General features: G+C 36.1%; 2 protein-coding genes across 5 annotated transcripts in view; one reads left to right on the top strand and one right to left on the bottom strand.

The window, feature by feature from the left end:
• The window catches only part of PCB (Pyruvate carboxylase), a 38,748-nt gene that overhangs the window by 5,031 nt on the left and 11,044 nt on the right, over positions 1–22,673 (top strand). For 2 of the 4 annotated variants that reach the window (XM_034976955.2, XM_069503987.1), the window contains exons 2-13: positions 3,524–3,809; positions 12,697–12,845; positions 13,154–13,294; positions 14,033–14,148; positions 15,203–15,297; positions 15,912–16,080; positions 16,862–16,968; positions 17,364–17,488; positions 18,661–18,870; positions 19,545–19,635; positions 20,370–20,505; positions 20,686–20,868. In XM_034976955.2, the coding sequence (XP_034832846.1) occupies positions 3,726–3,809; positions 12,697–12,845; positions 13,154–13,294; positions 14,033–14,148; positions 15,203–15,297; positions 15,912–16,080; positions 16,862–16,968; positions 17,364–17,488; positions 18,661–18,870; positions 19,545–19,635; positions 20,370–20,505; positions 20,686–20,868 (1,606 nt within the window). In that variant the 5' untranslated portion in view covers positions 3,524–3,725. Of the gene's footprint in view, positions 1–3,519; positions 3,810–12,696; positions 12,846–13,153; positions 13,295–14,032; positions 14,149–15,202; positions 15,298–15,911; positions 16,081–16,861; positions 16,969–17,363; positions 17,489–18,660; positions 18,871–19,544; positions 19,636–20,369; positions 20,506–20,685; positions 20,869–22,673 lie in introns of those variants that run through there. The other 2 variants (XM_069503986.1, XM_069503988.1) reach the window with 1 other exon arrangement.
• LOC117989754 (uncharacterized) overlaps positions 19,891–22,673 on the bottom strand; it is a 28,689-nt gene continuing 25,906 nt past the window's right edge. Inside the window, exon 6 of the mRNA XM_069504001.1 lies at positions 19,891–19,932. The gene's annotated coding sequence lies outside the window, so the exon portion shown is untranslated. The remainder of the gene's footprint in view (positions 19,933–22,673) is intronic.

Consider the following 22,673-nt stretch of genomic DNA (forward strand, 5'->3'; position numbering starts at 1 on the left):
AACCAACCTGTTAAAATACTGGTGATTGACCTTTAAATATTTTTAAGTGGCGATAGCCCATAATGTTATGATTTTGACAGTATGCGTATGTTTGTAGGTTTGTAAGTGTGTTCCACTGTAGCGGCTAAACTACTGGGCCGATTTTTATGAATGAAGTGTCAATTGATTCGTTCCAAATTAAAATAGACCAGCTACCTGAACTTTTGTCAAAAGTAAAAGTAAAGTAAATTGCTTGGTTCTCAAATTATGCTAAATATTGGAAATCAGATTCAGGAGACAGGTCAACAATCTTTTTATTAGTTTTATTTAGAGTAGCGCGGGTTCGATGCCCGGCATTGACACATGAGTGCGACTAGACACTACAAGGCCAGTTGCTTTCAAAGTTACCCCAGAATCAATCTTTCTAAGCGCCAACGTATGTTACTTGTGCAACTAAAATCTTTAAAAAAATTGTAATGAAACAGATGATTTCATTAAAAAAAAGAATAATGAACAAACGAGCATGCGGGTCACCTGATGTTAAATGATTACCGCCGCTCATGAACAGTTACAGTACCAGAGAGTACGAACTATCTAAATTTATAATTTTATTCGGTTAGTTCTGCAACGTTGACTCTAGCGAGTAATTGGATGGGTACCTAGTGGAGTTTGTATTTTATAATTTTGTAGTGTTTTACCTACACTTCAAGTTTCTTTTAAAATTATTTAGTGGAGTTTGGTTGGATTTTACGCTCCGTGTCTCGAATAGCACTCTAAAACCAACTACTTATCGTTAGTTAACTAACGTTCCCAACATCAGTTTTTTTAAACAATGTGATAAAATATTCTGGAAGCGATCCTGAAAAATGAAGCGTAAATTTCGCTGCGTCCAAGGACATTTTTTTTTTAATTAATTAAATTAAATAACAAAGAAAAATGATACAGCTACTAATTTAGAAACTACTTAAGTAGGTATACCTAACCCGTACAAAATGACTCCTCACGCGCCATTTTAGCTCTATGGGTCAACTAACATGTCAAAAAAGTACGGTTTTTTTCTTTCCTTATTTAGGGCCTTTTATATTTACGGTTCTCCTTTAAAATGAGGACTAAAATCGTACTTTTGATATGAAATTTGACATTTTGTGTCAAATTTCATATCAAAAGTACGATAAATTTTATGCGTTGTAAGTGCCCATTTATTTGCGTCACTAAGGTCAAAGTCCGATACAAACTAGATGAATTCTTCTGTCTATTGAGATAAATAACCGAATTGTTGATAAGCATGTTTGTTTCTGTGCTAACGATATGACTAGGTATCTCATGAATGGATTTTGACCGTATTCATTTGTGGCGTTTATTGGAGCTTGGACATTTGCGTCACTGGTGATAAAAATATTTGTACTTACCCTAGGTACTTGACCTATATTTGGTTCTATCATTGCTAGGGTTCGAAATACGCACATAGTTGTTCATTAAACTTAAAGTCGTCGTCGGGACGTCCGCCTTCTAATCGGAGGTCGGGTATTCGAATGAATTTATTATGAGTTAGGTATGCCGTGTTACTAATAAAATAAATACTTACCTAATCCAAATCCATACTAATATTATAAATGCGAAACTGTGTCTGTCTGTCTGTCTCTCTGTCTGTCTGCTAGCTTTCACGGCCTAACAGTTAAACCGATTTTGATGAAATTTGGTACAGAGTTAGCTTACATCCCTGGGAAAGACATAGGTAGGTACTACTTTTATCCCGGAAAATCAAAGTTTCCACAAGATTTTTAAAAGCCCTATATCCACGCGGATGCCCATTGTAGGTATATCACGCCAATGCGAACGACCTTATAATGGAATTAGGAAGCACTTACAATTTACATAAATACTTCCTTATTCCATGCCGTATAATTTGTGTTATTGTTTTGTAAGATATCATTTTACCTGATAAAGTTCGTTGATAAGAAATATTCAAATTCTTGCCAAGTTTTTAATACCTATGTCACGGTAATGTTATCTATACAGTATTGTAACTCGGCCGTATCTTTAAAATAAATACCTACAGCAGCGCGGTACGTAAACATGCGATAGGGCTGCCTGCCTCCTGCATTTTAATTACATTTGCTTACTTTGTGTTTAAATATGTACTTGTCATATTAAATATGTACTTGAACTTATTTTTAGTAAAAAAATAGCGCTGTTATTAAAAAAACAAAACACCTTCTGTTCGTCACTGCGGCACAGTCGCGACTGGCTGCACCACGAGCGCACCGCGAGATCGAGGCGTGTAGGTATAGCTCGCGTTTCGCCCGTTTGTATGAAGTTGGAATACTGCATAGATAACATTACCGTGCCTATGTGTATAGCTATTTATATAAATTATTATCAGTAGCATCAATACCTGCATAATAAGTTAAGTTAGATTTTATATAGGTACCTACTATCAGTTAATGTAATAAAAACTGCCATACCACTTCCAGGTCAGCCCGCTATCATCTTAGATTGCATCATCACTTACCATCAGGTGAGATTGCAGTCAAGGGCTAACTTGTATCTGAATTTAAAAAAAAAAATTAATGTACTTACTACTAGAGGTAGGTATTTTGTGTTTATTATATGTGTTGGCTCAACTATTGAAACAAATTCTATTGTACTTATTCTAATCTTATTCTCATCTGTCAATGCGAACGACCTTATAACATAGAATTAGGAAGTATTTTGATATGTAAGGACTTCCTAACACCATGCCGTAAAATTTGTGTTATTGTTTTGCAAGATATGACTTTATCAGATAAAGTTCGTTGATAATAAACCAGCCAAGACTTTACTATCTAGTCTTATCTTTTTACATAAATTATCACCACTAGTAGCATAAATAATTGCAGTTTTATTAAATAAAAGTCGTAACTGACTGTAAGTGAAATTATTGTTATACTTACTTAATTAATTTTGGCTATAATAATAAACGTCATTCTGAGAGGAGACCCGTGCTCAGTAATGAGCTGGCGATAGGTTGATCACGATGATGATAATGATAAAACTTCATTGAGCCCACGCTTTCGTTAAACTTCGTCACTTTAAGATAAAAACTATACGTTTAAAAGGCTGCTGATGCTAGTTTTAACAGATCCAAAAATCAACCTCAATTTTTTTTATTTAGGCTAACTAGGTATAATTGTTCAATCAATCAACTTGACCTGGTTCTAAGGCTTCGATCAAAGTACGTACTAATTGATCGAAACTCTTTTCATAAGAGATCTTGAAGCCTCCCAATATCCGCTGAGGGTGGCCGCCGAGGGGGTTTTAGTAGGTAAAAATCTTATAATATGACGAATCTTACCCAGAACGTCGGATATCTTAAGAAGATTCCCGCCCATTAACAAAAAAAATAGTATCAGGTCACCAGTAGGTACCGAAAGAAAATTCTACTAAGAGTCAATAATAATAATCGCCATAAACATAATAATGTTATGTAATTTTCGTATATTTTCATAAGTCTTATTTTTTCTAGTAGATACAATCACTAATTTTCAATTTCCAATTGTTTCAGATTTAATTAATCGAGCGAAACATCACGAAAAACGAAGCGATAAAATAATCTAGTCAAACTTTTTGTACATAAAGTTGTTTTCAACATGAAATAGATTAATTAATTATAGTTGTGATTAAATCTCCGTCTACATAAGCCTGTACTTAGTGTATAATTAATTCAATTTAACTTTTTATATTTAACTTGTTAATTGTTGAACAAAATGCAAATTTTAAGAGCAAGGTTTGCTCTACGGGCGAGCGCTTCGCACTTCCAAGCATGGAGCTCTGCACGATTTGCTTCCACGGTAAGTTTTTTTTTTAATTTATTTAGTGGCTTTTATATCCATTTTGTTTTTAAATTCCGTATCTGCAGAGAAAAAAACCGGCCAAGTGCGAGCTAGGTTCGCGCACCGAGGGTTCCGTACTACAGTCGTACTTTTTCGACATTTTGCACGATTATTCAAAAACTATGATGCATAAAAATAAATAAAAACCTGTTTTAGACTGTAGAGATGAAGACCTTTCATATGATACCCCACTTGATGTAGTTATCTTACTTCGAAAATTGAAAATACTAATTATTAGTTCATGGCCACATTTTAAATTTTTTTGTGTGATATAACCACAAATTCACGGTTTTCAGATTTTTCCCCTAATGTCTGCTATAAGACTACCTGCCAAATTTCATGATTCTAGGTCAACGGGAAGTACCCTGTAGGTTTCTTGACAGACCGACAGACAGACTACAAAGTGATCCTATAAGCGTTCCGTTTTTCCTTTTGAGGTACGAAACCCTAATAATGTGTTTGATCTGCGCAATAGTTTCACCATTCGAACCAGTAGGTATACAAATGTTAACAAACTTGTTTAACACGACTTATGTCATTATTGCACCAGAGTCCATCAAGACCAACGGTAAATAGAGGTCGAATTTAACCGGCCGCAGTATTCATTTTTCACGTAGAAGTAACTAGGTACTTAATATAAAATATTATACTATTGCATGAAGGTAGTTTGGAAATAAATCAGTCACTATCCCACCGCTGTCACCATGTAATGAAACGACCAGCTACTCGATAGTGACTGGTTTATTTTTAAACTACCTACATCTACACTAATATTATAAAGAGGAAAACTTTGTTTGTTTGTTTGTTTGTTTGTTTGTTTGTTTGTTTGATTGTACTGAATAGGCTCAAAAACTACTGGACCGATTTTAAAAATTCTTTCACCATTCGAAAGCTACATTATCCACGAGTAACATAGGCTATATTTTATTTTGGAAAAAAATAGGGTTCCGTAAGATATTTGGGTTTTTCGGACACAAGGTGTAAAAAATCAACCAGAAAAGTTACTTATTTTGCGTACGCTGCCTAAACTATAAAAGATAGAACCATAAAATGTTCTAATTAATTGTAGATCTTATAAATATCTACAAAAAAGTCCGCGACACACTATACCCATCTATGTCGAGTGAGGCACAGCAACCATTTTTTTATTTAAAAATCTTGAATTTTTTTTGGACTACATTTAAACGCGTTTATTTTACTAATGCTATTAATCCTTATCAAAATAAATGATTTCATCACTAAGAACAGTTTATGGAGATAATATTTGGTCTTTGAATGATTAAAATTGGACGTTTGGTTTTGAAGTTATGGCGAAATTAAAATATTACGATTTCTGCTGCACGGCCCGTTGTATTATATAAAGAGGTAATGTCGTTAAGTTTGTTTGTAGGGGGTAATCTTTAGAACTACTGAACCGATTTTCTTCGAAATTCTTTCACCAGTAGAAAGCTACATTATTCCTGAGGGACATAGGCTATACGGGATCTTTAAAAACCTAAATCTACGCGGGCGAAGCCGCGGGGATCAGCTATATCTACACTAATATTATAAAGAGGAAAACTTTGTTTGTTTGTTTGTTTGTTTGTTTGTTTGTTTGTTTGTTTGTACTGAATAGGCTCAAAAACTACTGGACCGATTTTAAAAATTCTTTCACCATTCGAAAGCTACATTATCCACGAGTAACATAGGCTATATTTTATTTTGGAAAAAAATAGGGTTCCGTAAGATATTTGGGTTTTTCGGACACAAGGTGTAAAAAATCAACCAGAAAAGTTACTTATTTTGCGTACGCTGCCTAAACTATAAAAGATAGAACCATAAAATGTTCTAATTAATTGTAGATCTTATAAATATCTACAAAAAAGTCCGCGACACACTATACCCATCTATGTCGAGTGAGGCACAGCAACCATTTTTTTATTTAAAAATCTTGAATTTTTTTTGGACTACATTTAAACGCGTTTATTTTACTCATGCTATTAATCCTTATCAAAATAAATGATTTCATCACTAAGAACAGTTTATGGAGATAATATTTGGTCTTTGAATGATTAAAATTGGACGTTTGGTTTTGAAGTTATGGCGAAATTAAAATATTACGATTTCTGCTGCACGGCCCGTTGTCTACACTAATATTATAAAGAGGAAAACTTTGTTTGTTTGTTTGTTTGTTTGTACTGAATAGGCTCAAAAACTACTGGACCGATTTTAAAAATTCTTTCACCATTCGAAAGCTACATTATCCACGAGTAACATAGGCTATATTTTATTTTGGAAAAAAATAGGGTTCCGTAAGATATTTGGGTTTTTCGGACACAAGGTGTAAAAAATCAACCAGAAAAGTTACTTATTTTGCGTACGCTGCCTAAACTATAAAAGATAGAACCATAAAATGTTCTAATTAATTGTAGATCTTATAAATATCTACAAAAAAGTCCGCGACACACTATACCCATCTATGTCGAGTGAGGCACAGCAACCATTTTTTTATTTAAAAATCTTGAATTTTTTTTGGACTACATTTAAACGCGTTTATTTTACTCATGCTATTAATCCTTATCAAAATAAATGATTTCATCACTAAGAACAGTTTATGGAGATAATGTGGCTAATTCCTTTGTACACAATCTTTAAACTAAACTAAAATATCACGTCTAAATCTATTGCTATCCCTTTCATAATGTTGCTTGCGGAAAAGGAAAGCACTAGACTTAGACCTGTTAATTTAGTTTAGTTTAGAGATTGTGTACTAGAGAATCGGCCCCAATATTTGGTCTTTGAATGATTAAAATTGGACGTTTGGTTTTGAAGTTATGGCGAAATTAAAATATTACGATTTCTGCTGCACGGCCCGTTGTATTATATGTATAAAGAGGTAATGTCGTTAAGTTTGTTTGTAGGGGGTAATCTTTAGAACTACTGAACCGATTTTAAAAATTCTTTCACCAGTAGAAAGCTACATTATTCCTGAGTGACATAGGCTATACGGGATCTTTAAAAACCTAAATCTACGCGGGCGAAGCCGCGGGGATCAGCTAGTATATATATATATATATATATATATATATATATATATATATATATATATATATATATATATATATATAGCGGCTTCGCCCGCGTAGATTTAGGTTTTTAAAGATCCCGTATAGCCTATGTCACTCAGGAATAATGTAGCTTTCTACTGGTGAAAGAATTTTTAAAATCGGTTCAGTAGTTCTAAAGATTACCCCCTACAAACAAACTTAACGACATTACCTCTTTATACATATAATACAACGGGCCGTGCAGCAGAAATCGTAATATTTTAATTTCGCCATAACTTCAAAACCAAACGTCCAATTTTAATCATTCAAAGACCAAATATTGGGGCCGATTCTCTAGTACACAATCTCTAAACTAAACTAAATTAACAGGTCTAAGTCTAGTGCTTTCCTTTTCCGCAAGCAACATTATGAAAGGGATAGCAATAGATTTAGACGTGATATTTTAGTTTAGTTTAAAGATTGTGTACAAAGGAATTAGCCACATTATCTCCATAAACTGTTCTTAGTGATGAAATCATTTATTTTGATAAGGATTAATAGCATGAGTAAAATAAACGCGTTTAAATGTAGTCCAAAAAAAATTCAAGATTTTTAAATAAAAAAATGGTTGCTGTGCCTCACTCGACATAGATGGGTATAGTGTGTCGCGGACTTTTTTGTAGATATTTATAAGATCTACAATTAATTAGAACATTTTATGGTTCTATCTTTTATAGTTTAGGCAGCGTACGCAAAATAAGTAACTTTTCTGGTTGATTTTTTACACCTTGTGTCCGAAAAACCCAAATATCTTACGGAACCCTATTTTTTTCCAAAATAAAATATAGCCTATGTTACTCGTGGATAATGTAGCTTTCGAATGGTGAAAGAATTTTTAAAATCGGTCCAGTAGTTTTTGAGCCTATTCAGTACAAACAAACAAACAAACAAACAAAGTTTTCCTCTTTATAATATTAGTGTAGACAACGGGCCGTGCAGCAGAAATCGTAATATTTTAATTTCGCCATAACTTCAAAACCAAACGTCCAATTTTAATCATTCAAAGACCAAATATTATCTCCATAAACTGTTCTTAGTGATGAAATCATTTATTTTGATAAGGATTAATAGCATGAGTAAAATAAACGCGTTTAAATGTAGTCCAAAAAAAATTCAAGATTTTTAAATAAAAAAATGGTTGCTGTACCTCACTCGACATAGATGGGTATAGTGTGTCGCGGACTTTTTTGTAGATATTTATAAGATCTACAATTAATTAGAACATTTTATGGTTCTATCTTTTATAGTTTAGGCAGCGTACGCAAAATAAGTAACTTTTCTGGTTGATTTTTTACACCTTGTGTCCGAAAAACCCAAATATCTTACGGAACCCTATTTTTTTCCAAAATAAAATATAGCCTATGTTACTCGTGGATAATGTAGCTTTCGAATGGTGAAAGAATTTTTAAAATCGGTCCAGTAGTTTTTGAGCCTATTCAGTACAAACAAACAAACAAACAAACAAACAAACAAACAAACAAACAAAGTTTTCCTCTTTATAATATTAGTGTAGACAACGGGCCGTGCAGCAGAAATCGTAATATTTTAATTTCGCCATAACTTCAAAACCAAACGTCCAATTTTAATCATTCAAAGACCAAATATTATCTCCATAAACTGTTCTTAGTGATGAAATCATTTATTTTGATAAGGATTAATAGCATGAGTAAAATAAACGCGTTTAAATGTAGTCCAAAAAAAATTCAAGATTTTTAAATAAAAAAATGGTTGCTGTGCCTCACTCGACATAGATGGGTATAGTGTGTCGCGGACTTTTTTGTAGATATTTATAAGATCTACAATTAATTAGAACATTTTATGGTTCTATCTTTTATAGTTTAGGCAGCGTACGCAAAATAAGTAACTTTTCTGGTTGATTTTTTACACCTTGTGTCCGAAAAACCCAAATATCTTACGGAACCCTATTTTTTTCCAAAATAAAATATAGCCTATGTTACTCGTGGATAATGTAGCTTTCGAATGGTGAAAGAATTTTTAAAATCGGTCCAGTAGTTTTTGAGCCTATTCAGTACAATCAAACAAACAAACAAACAAACAAACAAAGTTTTCCTCTTTATAATATTAGTGTAGATATATATATATATATATATATATATATATATAATATTATATATAATATTATAAAGAGGAAAACTTTGTTTGTTTGTTTGTACTGAATAGGCTCAAAAACTACTGGACCGATTTTAAAAATTCTTTCACCATTCGAAAGCTACATTATCCACGAGTAACATAGGCTATATTTTATTTTGGAAAAAAATAGGGTTCCGTAAGATATTTGGGTTTTTCGGACACAAGGTGTAAAAAATCAACCAGAAAAGTTACTTATTTTGCGTACGCTGCCTAAACTATAAAAGATAGAACCATAAAATGTTCTAATTAATTGTAGATCTTATAAATATCTACAAAAAAGTCCGCGACACACTATACCCATCTATGTCGAGTGAGGCACAGCAACCATTTTTTTATTTAAAAATCTTGAATTTTTTTTGGACTACATTTAAACGCGTTTATTTTACTCATGCTATTAATCCTTATCAAAATAAATGATTTCATCACTAAGAACAGTTTATGGAGATAATATTTGGTCTTTGAATGATTAAAATTGGACGTTTGGTTTTGAAGTTATGGCGAAATTAAAATATTACGATTTCTGCTGCACGGCCCGTTGTCTACACTAATATTATAAAGAGGAAAACTTTGTTTGTTTGTTTGTTTGTTTGTTTGTTTGTTTGTTTGTTTGTTTGTTTGATTGTACTGAATAGGCTCAAAAACTACTGGACCGATTTTAAAAATTCTTTCACCATTCGAAAGCTACATTATCCACGAGTAACATAGGCTATATTTTATTTTGGAAAAAAATAGGGTTCCGTAAGATATTTGGGTTTTTCGGACACAAGGTGTAAAAAATCAACCAGAAAAGTTACTTATTTTGCGTACGCTGCCTAAACTATAAAAGATAGAACCATAAAATGTTCTAATTAATTGTAGATCTTATAAATATCTACAAAAAAGTCCGCGACACACTATACCCATCTATGTCGAGTGAGGCACAGCAACCATTTTTTTATTTAAAAATCTTGAATTTTTTTTGGACTACATTTAAACGCGTTTATTTTACTCATGCTATTAATCCTTATCAAAATAAATGATTTCATCACTAAGAACAGTTTATGGAGATAATATTTGGTCTTTGAATGATTAAAATTGGACGTTTGGTTTTGAAGTTATGGCGAAATTAAAATATTACGATTTCTGCTGCACGGCCCGTTGCGAAGTGGGCGTCACCAAGGCGGGGGTGCGCGTGCGGGAGGGGAGTTTAGATCTATGAGTAAGGTATCCGCGCGGCTCTATAATATAAAAATGAATCACTAAATGTATTGCTCATCGCAAATCTCGAGAACAGCTGAACCGATTTCGCTAATACTTTTTTTATAATATTTCTTGAAGTTCGAGGATGGTTCTTACGGAGAGAAAAATTTAATTCAACCTCCCCCTCAATTTTCTAAACTCCACCCGAGCGAAGCCGGGGCAGGTCAGCTATCTACACTAATATTATAAAGAGGAAAACTTTGTTTGTTTGTTTGTTTGTTTGTACTGAATAGGCTCAAAAACTACTGGACCGATTTTAAAAATTCTTTCACCATTCGAAAGCTACATTATCCACGAGTAACATAGGCTATATTTTATTTTGGAAAAAAATAGGGTTCCGTAAGATATTTGGGTTTTTCGGACACAAGGTGTAAAAAATCAACCAGAAAAGTTACTTATTTTGCGTACGCTGCCTAAACTATAAAAGATAGAACCATAAAATGTTCTAATTAATTGTAGATCTTATAAATATCTACAAAAAGTCCGCGACACACTATACCCATCTATGTCGAGTGAGGCACAGCAACCATTTTTTTATTTAAAAATCTTGAATTTTTTTTGGACTACATTTAAACGCGTTTATTTTACTCATGCTATTAATCCTTATCAAAATAAATGATTTCATCACTAAGAACAGTTTATGGAGATAATATTTGGTCTTTGAATGATTAAAATTGGACGTTTGGTTTTGAAGTTATGGCGAAATTAAAATATTACGATTTCTGCTGCACGTCCCGTTGTATTATATAAAGAGGTAATGTCGTTAAGTTTGTTTGTAGGGGGTAATCTTTAGAACTACTGAACCGATTTTAAAAATTCTTTCACCAGTAGAAAGCTACATTATTCCTGAGTGACATAGGCTATACGGGATCTTTAAAAACCTAAATCTACGCGGGCGAAGCCGCGGGGATCAGCTAGTATTATATAAAGAGGTAATGTCGTTAAGTTTGTTTGTAGGGGGTAATCTTTAGAACTACTGAACCGATTTTCTTCGAAATTCTTTCACCAGTAGAAAGCTACATTATTCCTGAGTGACATAGGCTATACGGGATCTTTAAAAACCTAAATCTACGCGGGCGAAGCCGCGGGGATCAGCTAGTACAATAATATAATATTTTATATTAAGTACTTAGTTAATACGTATACAACAGGTACCTAGTAGATTCTTATAAACATTCTGTAGGTATAGTCCGTGACAGGTCGATTACCATCTTGCGCACACCCGCCCAGCCCCAGCGCTAGTGCGGGTGAACGCGGGTGACGTGCGGGTATGCGGGGCGTCGCTTCGCCTTATATTTCGATTGCCATCTTGACCTGTCGCGTACTATAGGTACAGTACAGTTTAAGAAATAAATCCTGGACATAGAATAGTAGAACCTGGAAAATAAAAATACCCTAATACAATATTATTTTCCTTAGTAGTAGGTACATGTCAATTTGCTTTTAAAGATTCAAGGATGATGCAACAGAATAACAAAAAATAATTTATTCACAACAAAAGAAAAAGAAACTACTTACTTAGCTTGAAATTTTCATGGGACCTTTTGTTTCATCTAAAGGAGTCAAGACTCGAAATTTTTGGTCTTTTGTTGGTATTCACTATGAATAAGTGAATACCAACAAAAGACCAAAAATTCGATCGTTGTAAAAACCAGTCAAGTGCGAGTCGGACTCGCACACGAATGGTCCGTACCATCGTACACTCTATTTATTTTTAATTTTGATAACGGCCATTTTGAAAAATATTTGTTGTTATAGCGGCAATAGAAATACATACTCTGAAAATTTCAACTTTCTACCTTATATATACGGTTCATGAGATACAGCCCGCTGACAGACAGACGGATGGACGGACAGCGGAGGAATAATCATATGGTCCCGTTGAAATCTTGGGTACAGAACCCAAAAAAACTGCTAATGTATTCATGCAACATTGTTCTCCTCTAAACGTCTTTCAAAGTACAAATGAAGGTCATTAACCTGATAATGCTACATTATATGCTTATGTATATATGATAGACCTAATCCACCATATACTTATTCCGTAAGACTTTTTATTAGTTGCAAATTATGCCAATATTTTTTTATTCTTATTGGCATAATTTGCAACGAATAAAAATATTTATATATTTATTGTGGATTAAGAGCCAACGTGGCAGACCTTCGCCATTTTATAAAAGCGTGGCAATCATCCGCCAGACAGCCTTAAACTTTTGAACTTTATAGGCGTCTGGCAACGCAGGACGTGATTTCTAATAATATTCCGAAGAAAATATAAAAAAATTAGACACTTTCACGTAAGATTTTTTACACCTTTCTTACCAGTTATAAAATATATTTATGACCTAATAAATAAACGCTTTCCCCAGGACTCAAAAACCGTAGACTACAAACCAATCAGAAGTGTCCTGGTCGCCAACAGGGGAGAGATCGCCATCAGAGTGTTCCGAGCATGCACGGAGCTCGGCATCCGGTCCGTCGCTATATACAGCGAACAGGATCGTCTACAGATGCACAGGTAAATAATATTCTGACAAGGCTTTTAAAATCAATTTAGGTTTTTAAAATCCCGTGGGAACTCTGATTTTCCGGGATAAAGTACGTCACTCTCCATGACCTATATCCATGCAAATAAAACACGCCGATTTATTTCTCCGTTCCGGCGGACTCCAAACCAATTAGGTAACCAACAAACAAACACACTTTCGTATTCATAATATGGGTAGTGATTTGCGTTTATATTTGTATATTGTGTGTTACTTCATACGTGGCAATAAATATTTTATCTACCTGTTTGGTTAAAAATGTCAATGTTTTTTTTTTCAGACAAAAAGCCGACGAGTCGTACCTAGTCGGCAAAGGCTTGCCTCCAGTAGAAGCGTACTTAAGTATTCCAGAGATCATCAGGGTAGCCAAAGAAAATGATGTGGACGCGGTGCATCCCGGATATGGATTGCTATCTGAGAGGTATATAGAATAGAATAGAATAGAATAATGTTTATTCGAGGTATATAGGTGGTACATGGTGTAGGCAATATCGTCCTGTACAGCAGTGCAACACCTCGAACAGGTAGGTATTAAACCATATTAAGTAGAATATTAAACCATTATAAACTTTATACCATTTCACATAAGTTGTGATAGTTAAATATTATTTGCTTACAACGGTGAACGAAAACATCGTGAGGAAATCTGCATGCCTGAGAGTTCTCCATAATGTTCTCAAAGGTTTGTGAAGTCTGCCAATGCACACTTGGTCAGCGTAGTGGACTATGGCTAAACCCTTCTAATACTGAGAGGAGACCCATTCTCTGTAGTGAGTCGGCGATGGGTTGATCATGACAATGATGATGAAACTTCGATGGCTAATCCCACTTCTGATCTTATGATTATTAAAAAAAAAAAAAAACTTTATTAGCCTATAATCAAATATTTACAAATATTACCTACTCACTAACAATACCTAAAGTTTTTCATCACAATACAAAATATCTTAGAAACCTAGAATCAATCTCCTACGGTAACTTTTATGGTAACAATATGGTAACAAATTATGGCTAAAGGCACATTGCGGCAGAGGCAAAGCGAAGTAAAGCGTTTTTTCTAGAATGTCTCAATTTGAAACCCTTTCACTCTGTAAGGAGACCCGTGCTCATTAGTGAGCCGGCGATGGGATTATGATGATGATGAACCGTGTATTTTCAGATCGGACTTTGCAGAAGCAGTAATCAAAGCCGGACTTCGGTTCATCGGACCCTCACCATCGGTAGTCCAGCAGATGGGTGACAAAGTAGCTGCGAGAAGAGCCGCCATTGAAGCTAGTAGGTGGCAGTTTTTTTGACAATATCCATTCATCATCATCATCATCATCAACCAATAGACTCCACTGCTGGACATAGGTCTCTTGTAGGGACTTCCACACGTCTTGCGCCGCCTGGATCCAGTGGCACCCTGCGACTCGTCTGATGTCGTCGTTGGGACCCCAACGTCTATCGGTTGTACCTACGAAGTACGAACTATGTGCCCTGCCCATTGCCACTTCAGCTTCGCATCCCGTTGAGCTATGTCGGTTACTCTAGTTCTCCTACGGATCTCCTAATTTCTGATTTGATCACGTAAAGAAACTCCAAGCATAGCTCTCTCCATCGCCCGCTGAGCGACTGAGCTTTCTTATGAGGCCCATAGTTAGCGACCATGTCTCGGATCCATATACTGGCAATATCCACTGGCAATATCCATTAAATAATTTAAATCTATGTGTTATATTTATACTTTACGGTTGTAACTGTGGTGTCACCTGGGTCACAGCTGAAAATCAGCGTCCTGCATCTTATGTGTGTTAACGCATAATATGATGTAAGACATGATGCTAAGCTGTACACCCATTGAATGAAAATGTTACATTTGTACTTTGTTCTTATATGTGACACCAACAACAAATAAATGCATTTTCTTTCTTCTTTCTAAAATGTGTCAAATGTCTTAACTTTTGAATGGTACCTGGCCACTGAAAATATGTATGATGACTACTAGTCAAATCGGAAACTTTTTATCAAACGTCTAAACGCTCGCTTAGAGCTCGCTTGTATGAAATACATAGATGTGACGTCATAAACGTTCGACGTAATTTTGCCTACTTTTTTAGTTAACCCGATAATTTAAAATGGTTAGCAAACTTACAACTAGCTAACAGTAAACATCGATTTTACGAATTTTGGAAGACCCTCTATTGTATAATTCCTTCTTCTTCTTATTTTGCTTTGTCGCTTTCAGTGGTGCCATTGTATAATTTCTAAGAAATAATTTATTTTTGACGCATGTATCTTCCCAAATTTCTTGAATTTTGAATGGCCACTAATTTGTTTTTGATTTCAGAGGTGCCTATAGTAGCGGGTACGGATGGACCGATAACGACAAAGGAGGAAGCTCTGCAGTTCTGTAAACAACACGGTCTTCCTGTTATATTCAAGGTAAAATATTGCTATACTTACCAAGTAGGGTAAATCCACTGACGTCTACTAAAAAAGTACACTGGACCTGCGGTTGCCAACCAGTTCTTGAAGCAACTTGATTTTCAACGTTTTGGCGCTGACAGCAGCGAGCGTTATGTGAGCGTACTCGGAACTAATATTAGCGACGAGACACCTGTCAATTATTTGACTCAATGTATGAATTTTAATTCTCGGTACGTTCGGTGGGGCGCTTTGAATCGGCGCAAAAAATAACTGTCATTTTGCATGGCACACCTTTTCCAACGTATTTGTGTCTTGTATAATATGTCTATTTTAGTGGGATGATCATTTTAACTGCCCCGACTTCGTTCGCGTAAATTAATGTTTTTTAAAAATCCTGTGGAAACTTTTTATTTTACTCGCCGCAACTCGCGTTCGCCATCTGCATTAGTGTGAGTGATACACCCGTACACAGTACAACAATACCTGTGCGAGCTTGCACTTGCATCGTAGGTCAGTCGCGACTATTTAACTGCCGGGAACTATAGGTGATACTAATAACATACCATCCTTACTCTGTAATATTGGTATGGATGAGTAAATTAACGGGTTTCTGTCTTTTCGTCATGCAGGCCGCGTACGGAGGCGGTGGTCGAGGAATGAGGGTAGTAAAAGAAATGAGTGAAGTGGCGTCCTCCTTCGAAAGAGCGTCTTCAGAAGCGCTCGGTGCTTTCGGCAATGGCTCCATGTTTATTGAAAGATTCATCGAAAGGCCGAGACATATTGAAGTTCAGTTACTAGGTAAGTACTTTTTAAAATCGAAAGAATTATATGCCTATGGTTCTTGACTATTGAATCCTCAAAAATCTTCAACCTTAGCATAGGTTTTACTAAAAATCGAATGCATTTTGTCATAAATAAATATCTTAACGGAACCTGATTTAACAGATCTAAAAGTTGCTCTATCCCTATCCTTCAAGAGCATTGTGAAAAAGATAGTAGGTACCTAATTGACGAGTCTTAAATTTGCGCTATCCTTATCCTGGAAGAACATTGTGAAAAGTATAGTAATATTTTAAGTTCTGTCGATGTAGTTTAGACTTTAGTATGAATATCCGAATAGTTACTATTTTAGCGTTTAAACTATCGTGAGTGATTTCCATTATATGTAGGTACATATCTCACACCCGGCTTTACTCACGTGTTAAGTCGACGTCAGCCCGACTAGTTTCGAACCCATCCGGGGTCCTTTTTCAAAGGGAGTCAGTTCTCCTTTATTATTAACTAGCTTATGCTCGCGACTTCGTCCGCGTGGACTACAAAATTTCAAAACCCTATTTCACCCCCTTAGGAGTTGAATTTTCAAAAATCCTTTCTTAGCGGATGCCTACGCCTACGTCATAATAGCTATCTGCATGCCAAATTTCAGCCCGATCCGTCCAGTAGTTTGAGCTGTGCGTTGATAGATCAGTCAGTCAGTCAGTCAGTCAGTCACCTTTTCCTTTTATATATTTAGAAGATAATAAAGGATTATTATTCTTTATTAGCATGCGTACATTTGCACATACATATTGAATTTTAGGTGATAAAGCTGGGAACGTAGTGCATCTGTACGAAAGAGACTGTTCCGTGCAAAGGCGTCACCAAAAGGTTGTGGAAATAGCCCCCGCCCCACAACTTGACCCTGAGGTAATGATTACTTTAGTCTTGAATACACGTATACTCATCATCATCATCATCATGGTTAACCCATTACTGAGCACGGTTTTAAATTAAGTTTGGCTGTCCTTTTCTCATTACATTGGTAAGAAAAAATGTGAATACTCTAAAACATACTAGATGATGCCCGCGACTTCGTTCGCGTGGATTTAGGTGTTTAAAAATCCCGTGGGAACTCTTTAATTTTCCGGGATAAAAAATAGCTTATGTCCTTCCCCGGGATGCAAGCTATCGCTGTACCAAATTTCGTCATAATCAATTGAACGGATGGGCTGTGAAAGGCTAGCAGACAGACAGACAGACAGACACACTTTCGCATTTATAATATTAGTATGGATGAATGATATGAATGATATTGTTGACAGATCCGTAAGAAGATGACAGACTGTGCAGTTCACTTGGCCAGACACGTGGGCTATGAGAATGCCGGTACAGTGGAATTCTTGTTGGACGACAAAGGCAATTTCTACTTCATTGAAGTTAATGCCAGGTTTGTACTAGTAATATTATTTATCATATCAAATCTTTAACTGCAAGAGCTCAATGGGCAAGGAACAGACTGAAATCCGAAAGGAATCGACGCTTAGTTTGGTAAGGGAGTTTTAGTTATGTGTATCTATATGGTTTGGGGTATGGGGTTCTAACTATAGTCCGCGACAGGTCGAGATGGCATGAGGCGGGGTATGAGGCGGGGGGGGGGGGGGGGGGGGGGGGCACATCACCCGCTTTCGCTCGCACCGAAATAGCGCGGGAGCCGTGCGGGTGTGCGGGGCGTTCCCTCCCCGATTGCCATTTCAACCTGTCGCGTACTATAGATATTACCATCAAAGGGTCATCAGAAGCTCGATAGATCAAATCAAATGGACTGTAGGGCAACTAATGATTATAATAAGCTTTTTTATCCAAATGGCCAGAAGTAGCACGCTATTTGTGGAGGTATTATATTTTGCGTTGGCTTCAGTGTCAACTTGTCTAGTTTTTTCTAGAGATTTGTGGTATTTTATTTTTATTTATTCGGATCAACAAACAGTAGCACGCAGTGCTTGGATAAAAAAACAGTAATAATATAACATAGTATTAATATACGTGCTACCCACTACGTCAACCACATAGTTATCATTATTAATTAATATACTTACATGTATAAAAATATATAAATGTAGAATAAAATATAAAGTTACATGTATAAAATATAAATAAAGAATATATTAGTACCATACCATTTATCTAAATTCTAATTATCCTACAGGCTTAGTGTAATATAGCAATATTATTCCTAAGATAATTCATGACCAGCTTCTTGAAAGAGCCCACTCGAGAGGAAAAAATGTCAAATGTTTGTGGTAAAATGTAACTTAAACGAACCTCAACCAAAATATTCTTGTTTTAATCCTGAAGGTCAAAAAGAACACGTCATAACGACTGCCACTTCGCAACCTATTCCAGCTATTCCAGCATAGGTTTGGGGTTGCAAAGTACTTTGGTGCTTCTACGGATCTCCTCATCTACGCATTTGGTACTGTAAATCAAAAAAAATATTTGCAAATCGGTCCAGAAACCTCGAAAAAATCGATATACATACATAAAAAAAACGGGCCGAATTGAGAACCACCTCCTTTTTGGAAGTCGGTCAAAAATAAGCAGTTCTTCTCTTGCCTGCAGGTTACAAGTAGAGCACACAATCACAGAAGAGGTGACAGGCATAGATCTCGTACAATCACAGATCAGGGTCGCGGAAGGCATGACCTTGCCCGAGTTGGGTCTGACTCAGGACAAGATCAGGACGCAAGGTTACGCCATCCAGTGCCGCGTCACGACTGAAGACCCCGCCAACAACTTCCAACCCAGCACCGGCAGGATTGAGGTGTTTAGGTAAGATCTAGTCCTTTACTCCGTTAATAACTGTAGCACCATGGATACATTAGTAAACTACTGGTTGAAGACACCTTCCTAAAAGTGCCGGTAGATGCCTAAGTAAGCCTCTGTGAGCCTCTTTTACCTTTTTTTTCAGTCGGTAGGAGTCCGGCACTATGTCCATGAGGATTTTCCCCTCCTAAGCGAAAAAAAAAAAAAAAAGGCAAAAGTGGCAAGCCACAGTATGCTTCAGTCAGCCCCAAACCCCTAGTGCTTTTTTCGCGAGCAAACGCAAGCTAGATTACAACATGGGGTTATTCAAGGGGCGGACCAACAAATTCCTTAAAGGCCTGCAAGCATCGGCGGTTCCTCTGGTGCTGCAAATGTTCATGGGCGGCGGTAATCACTTAACATCAGGTGACCCGCCTGCTCGTTTGCTCGCTATATCTATTTAAAAAAAAGCAGACAAAACGACTCTTCCTACTATTATCAGCGTATTTTCGAGATAAAAAGTAGCCTATGTCACTCTCCAGGTCTTTAATTTATACCCATGCCAAATCCTGATCCGTTGTTGCTCCGTTGCGCCGTAATTGAAGGACAAACCAACCAATATTATTGGACAATAAACCAACAAACAAACATACTTTCGTATTTATCATATGGGTAGTGATGACATTTATTTATTTTATTAGATCTGGCGAAGGCATGGGTATCCGATTGGACTCTGCATCAACGTACGCTGGCGCCATTATCTCACCGTACTACGATTCTCTGCTAGTTAAAGTAAGTTGATATGATTTGATTTGAGGTTTTATGTACCTATGTTACTATAAAATTAATCATTATTATTATTTACTAGATGATGCCCGCGACTTCGTCCGCGTGGATTTAGGTTTTTTTAAATCCCGTGGGAACTCTTTAATTTTCCGGGATAACAAGTAGCCTATGTCCTTCCCCGGGGTGCAAGCTATCTCTGTACCAAATTTCATCAAAATCGGTTGAACGGTTGGGCCGTGAAAAGCTAGCAGACAGGCAGACAGACAGACAGACACACTTTCGCATTTATAATATTAGTATGGATTTATTCTACATCTAATTGGAACGGCAGTGCCACTTACAGTAACTAGATGATCAATGATGAATTTAAATACAAACACAAAAAGATATAAAATATTCAAGGATTTTGAATGTACGCTGAGAACATTGAATGGCCTCATGCAATGCTCTTCGCGTACTTTAGTAACTCCCGAATCAAAGTTGTATCCGTCATTGAATGGATCCCATTGAGCATTACTGTCCTAAAGCGCGTTAAACGATACCAATGAACGCGGTGTAGGTGCCATAGCTCTAGCAACAGTGCGATGATGTGGGACCACGAAAAGTTTATTCTTTTATCATCACCATCATGATAAACCCATCACGGTCCCACTGAGCCGGGTCTGCTGCTGGGGCGAGTCAGCTAGTTTAACATAGCGGGTTTCTTTTACTGTCATTGTATTCCTTGTGATGTGTTGTAGGTAATCTCTCACGCACAAGACTTAGCAGCATCGGCCGCTAAAATGAACCGCGCGCTCCGCGAGTTCCGCATCCGCGGCGTCAAGACCAACATCCCCTTCCTGCTCAACGTTCTAGAAAACCAGAAGTTTTTGAATGGTATGTGCATTAAAAAAAAATTTCAGTGCTTCATGTAGGTACCCTTTACAATGTAAACAAGGAATAAGCCCGAATTCTTCGAAATTCCCACGGAATAGGGAATAAAAGGGATTTATATTTTCGCCGAGCGCAGCCGCGGGCGGTCACTAGTATTTGATATCCTCAATGTTTCTACTCCAGGAGCCGTAGACACATACTTCATCGACGAGCATCCTCAGCTGTTCATGTTCAAAGCTTCACAAAACCGCGCACAAAAGATCATCAGCTACTTGGGCCAAGTATTGGTCAACGGACCGGCCACGCCTTTGGCCACGAACATACCACCTTCGGATGTGAAGCCTTACATCCCTTCAGTGCCGTTGGGTGAGTGATCAAATATTTGTACAGATTGGTGTATTAGACCAAGCCTGAAATTAATCTTTTGAGTTACCTACCCGTTTTATCTTGTGGCATAGGAAAAATTAATCACTATTTTTTTGTGAATCGAGGAACCAAATTGAAACAGTCCTAGTATAGTACGCGGCAGAAAGTAATGTACATCGGTCTTTAACTTTTTACTTTTTAATGGATGTATTTTCTTTATGCAATAAAACAAGTATGGCTGAATTCAAGACTAAAATAGGGTTTTTTCCCTAATATTGGTGCTAATTCGGTTGTATACAATATACTAAATTCAAAATTCTAAAGGTAATGCTATCTTTCTCCTCAGAGAACATTATGAAGGGGATAGCATGTTTACGCCTGTCGATTTAGTTTACAACCGAATTAGTCCCACCTCTGTAGCGAAAACTGAATGTACTTTAAAACATGATTTCTTAGATTCATTTAATCTACAAACTCACAAATTTTTTATTGACTTATGTCTTAAGGAATATTTATCAAAAATACGGTCATGAACCCAAGAATTAACAAGTACTAGAAACAAGTCTTTCTATTAAAAAAAAATTTTTTGACTAACTATGATGAGAACATAAGAAGTATTAGCGTTTTAATTTATTACTCCAAAATAACACAGTAGGTATTAGTAGTAGGTAGGTACACCAAATAAAATAATAACAGTGTTGCCAACACAGCAAATAAATATAATAGCACAGTGTGACCAACACAGCAAATAAAATGTCTTATATGTCAAATAATTTTTTTTTCAGTCCGCTCGGGGCATGGTAGGTCCGAAAAGGATATATTAAAACCTACTGCTCTTTCTATTACTTGCGACACTTCTACAGCTTTTAAAAGCTTTAATTTCTTTATATCTATTAATCGCCGAAGAACACAGACTACTCGAATCCAGAAAGCACGATCAAAATCTTTACGTTTAAGAATCACACACTGTTTGTATATGGCTTATACAGACAGCATCAATGAATATAATATTCCGTACAAAATGTCTTTCACGGACAATTTTAACTCTATGGTTCATGTGTCATGTCAAAAGTACGGTTTGTCTTTAAAATAAGGACCAAAATCACAGATATGTCCAGATTTGCAACTAGCGTGGCCCCCTCAGTCCCTCTCGCTCCAGCAGATTTTCTTACTTGTGAAATGTCATTCCTTCTACACTTCACGTTGTTTGCCAAATACTCACGTACAAATACATTTTGGCAAACAAAAAAAAGTGGCCACGGTGATAAGGACAAACATAATCATTTTGTCACGTTCTATTAAGAGCTTAAATGCATTTAGCTATCTCGCTCTAACAGTAAGTGTCACAATAGGGCTACTTCTATTAGTCCTTGTTCTGAGATTAAAATCGTGCTTTTGACATGTCAATTGACACAAAGTTAAAATGGCGCGTGAGAAGTCATTTTGTAAGTATAATAGGTACTCGTCGATAGGCCCATTCCATAATATAGGCGTCTCTTTCGAAAGTTTTCCATTGTTTTTACTTTGTCCAACGTTTTGTTGCAATATTTGGCTATGCACGACGTTGGTAGTCGTTATTATCATTTATCTACCAATAATTTTAAAGCGCGTCACGATCAAATTTATTTGCGCAGCTTTTTATATTTAAGGACCTATTCAACGAGTATAAACCACGTATAAACAGTGTGTAATTTTTATAAGGGCCTATATTATGTGGGATGGTTTCCGCTTTCATTAAAAAATCATCCACCATCGCTAATTCCGGAAGTATAACAATGAAGAAAAAATCTTGTGACATTTTATTA

Source organism: Maniola hyperantus, chromosome 16 (genome assembly GCF_902806685.2).
Source record: "Maniola hyperantus chromosome 16, iAphHyp1.2, whole genome shotgun sequence".
NCBI lineage: Eukaryota > Metazoa > Arthropoda > Insecta > Lepidoptera > Nymphalidae > Maniola > Maniola hyperantus.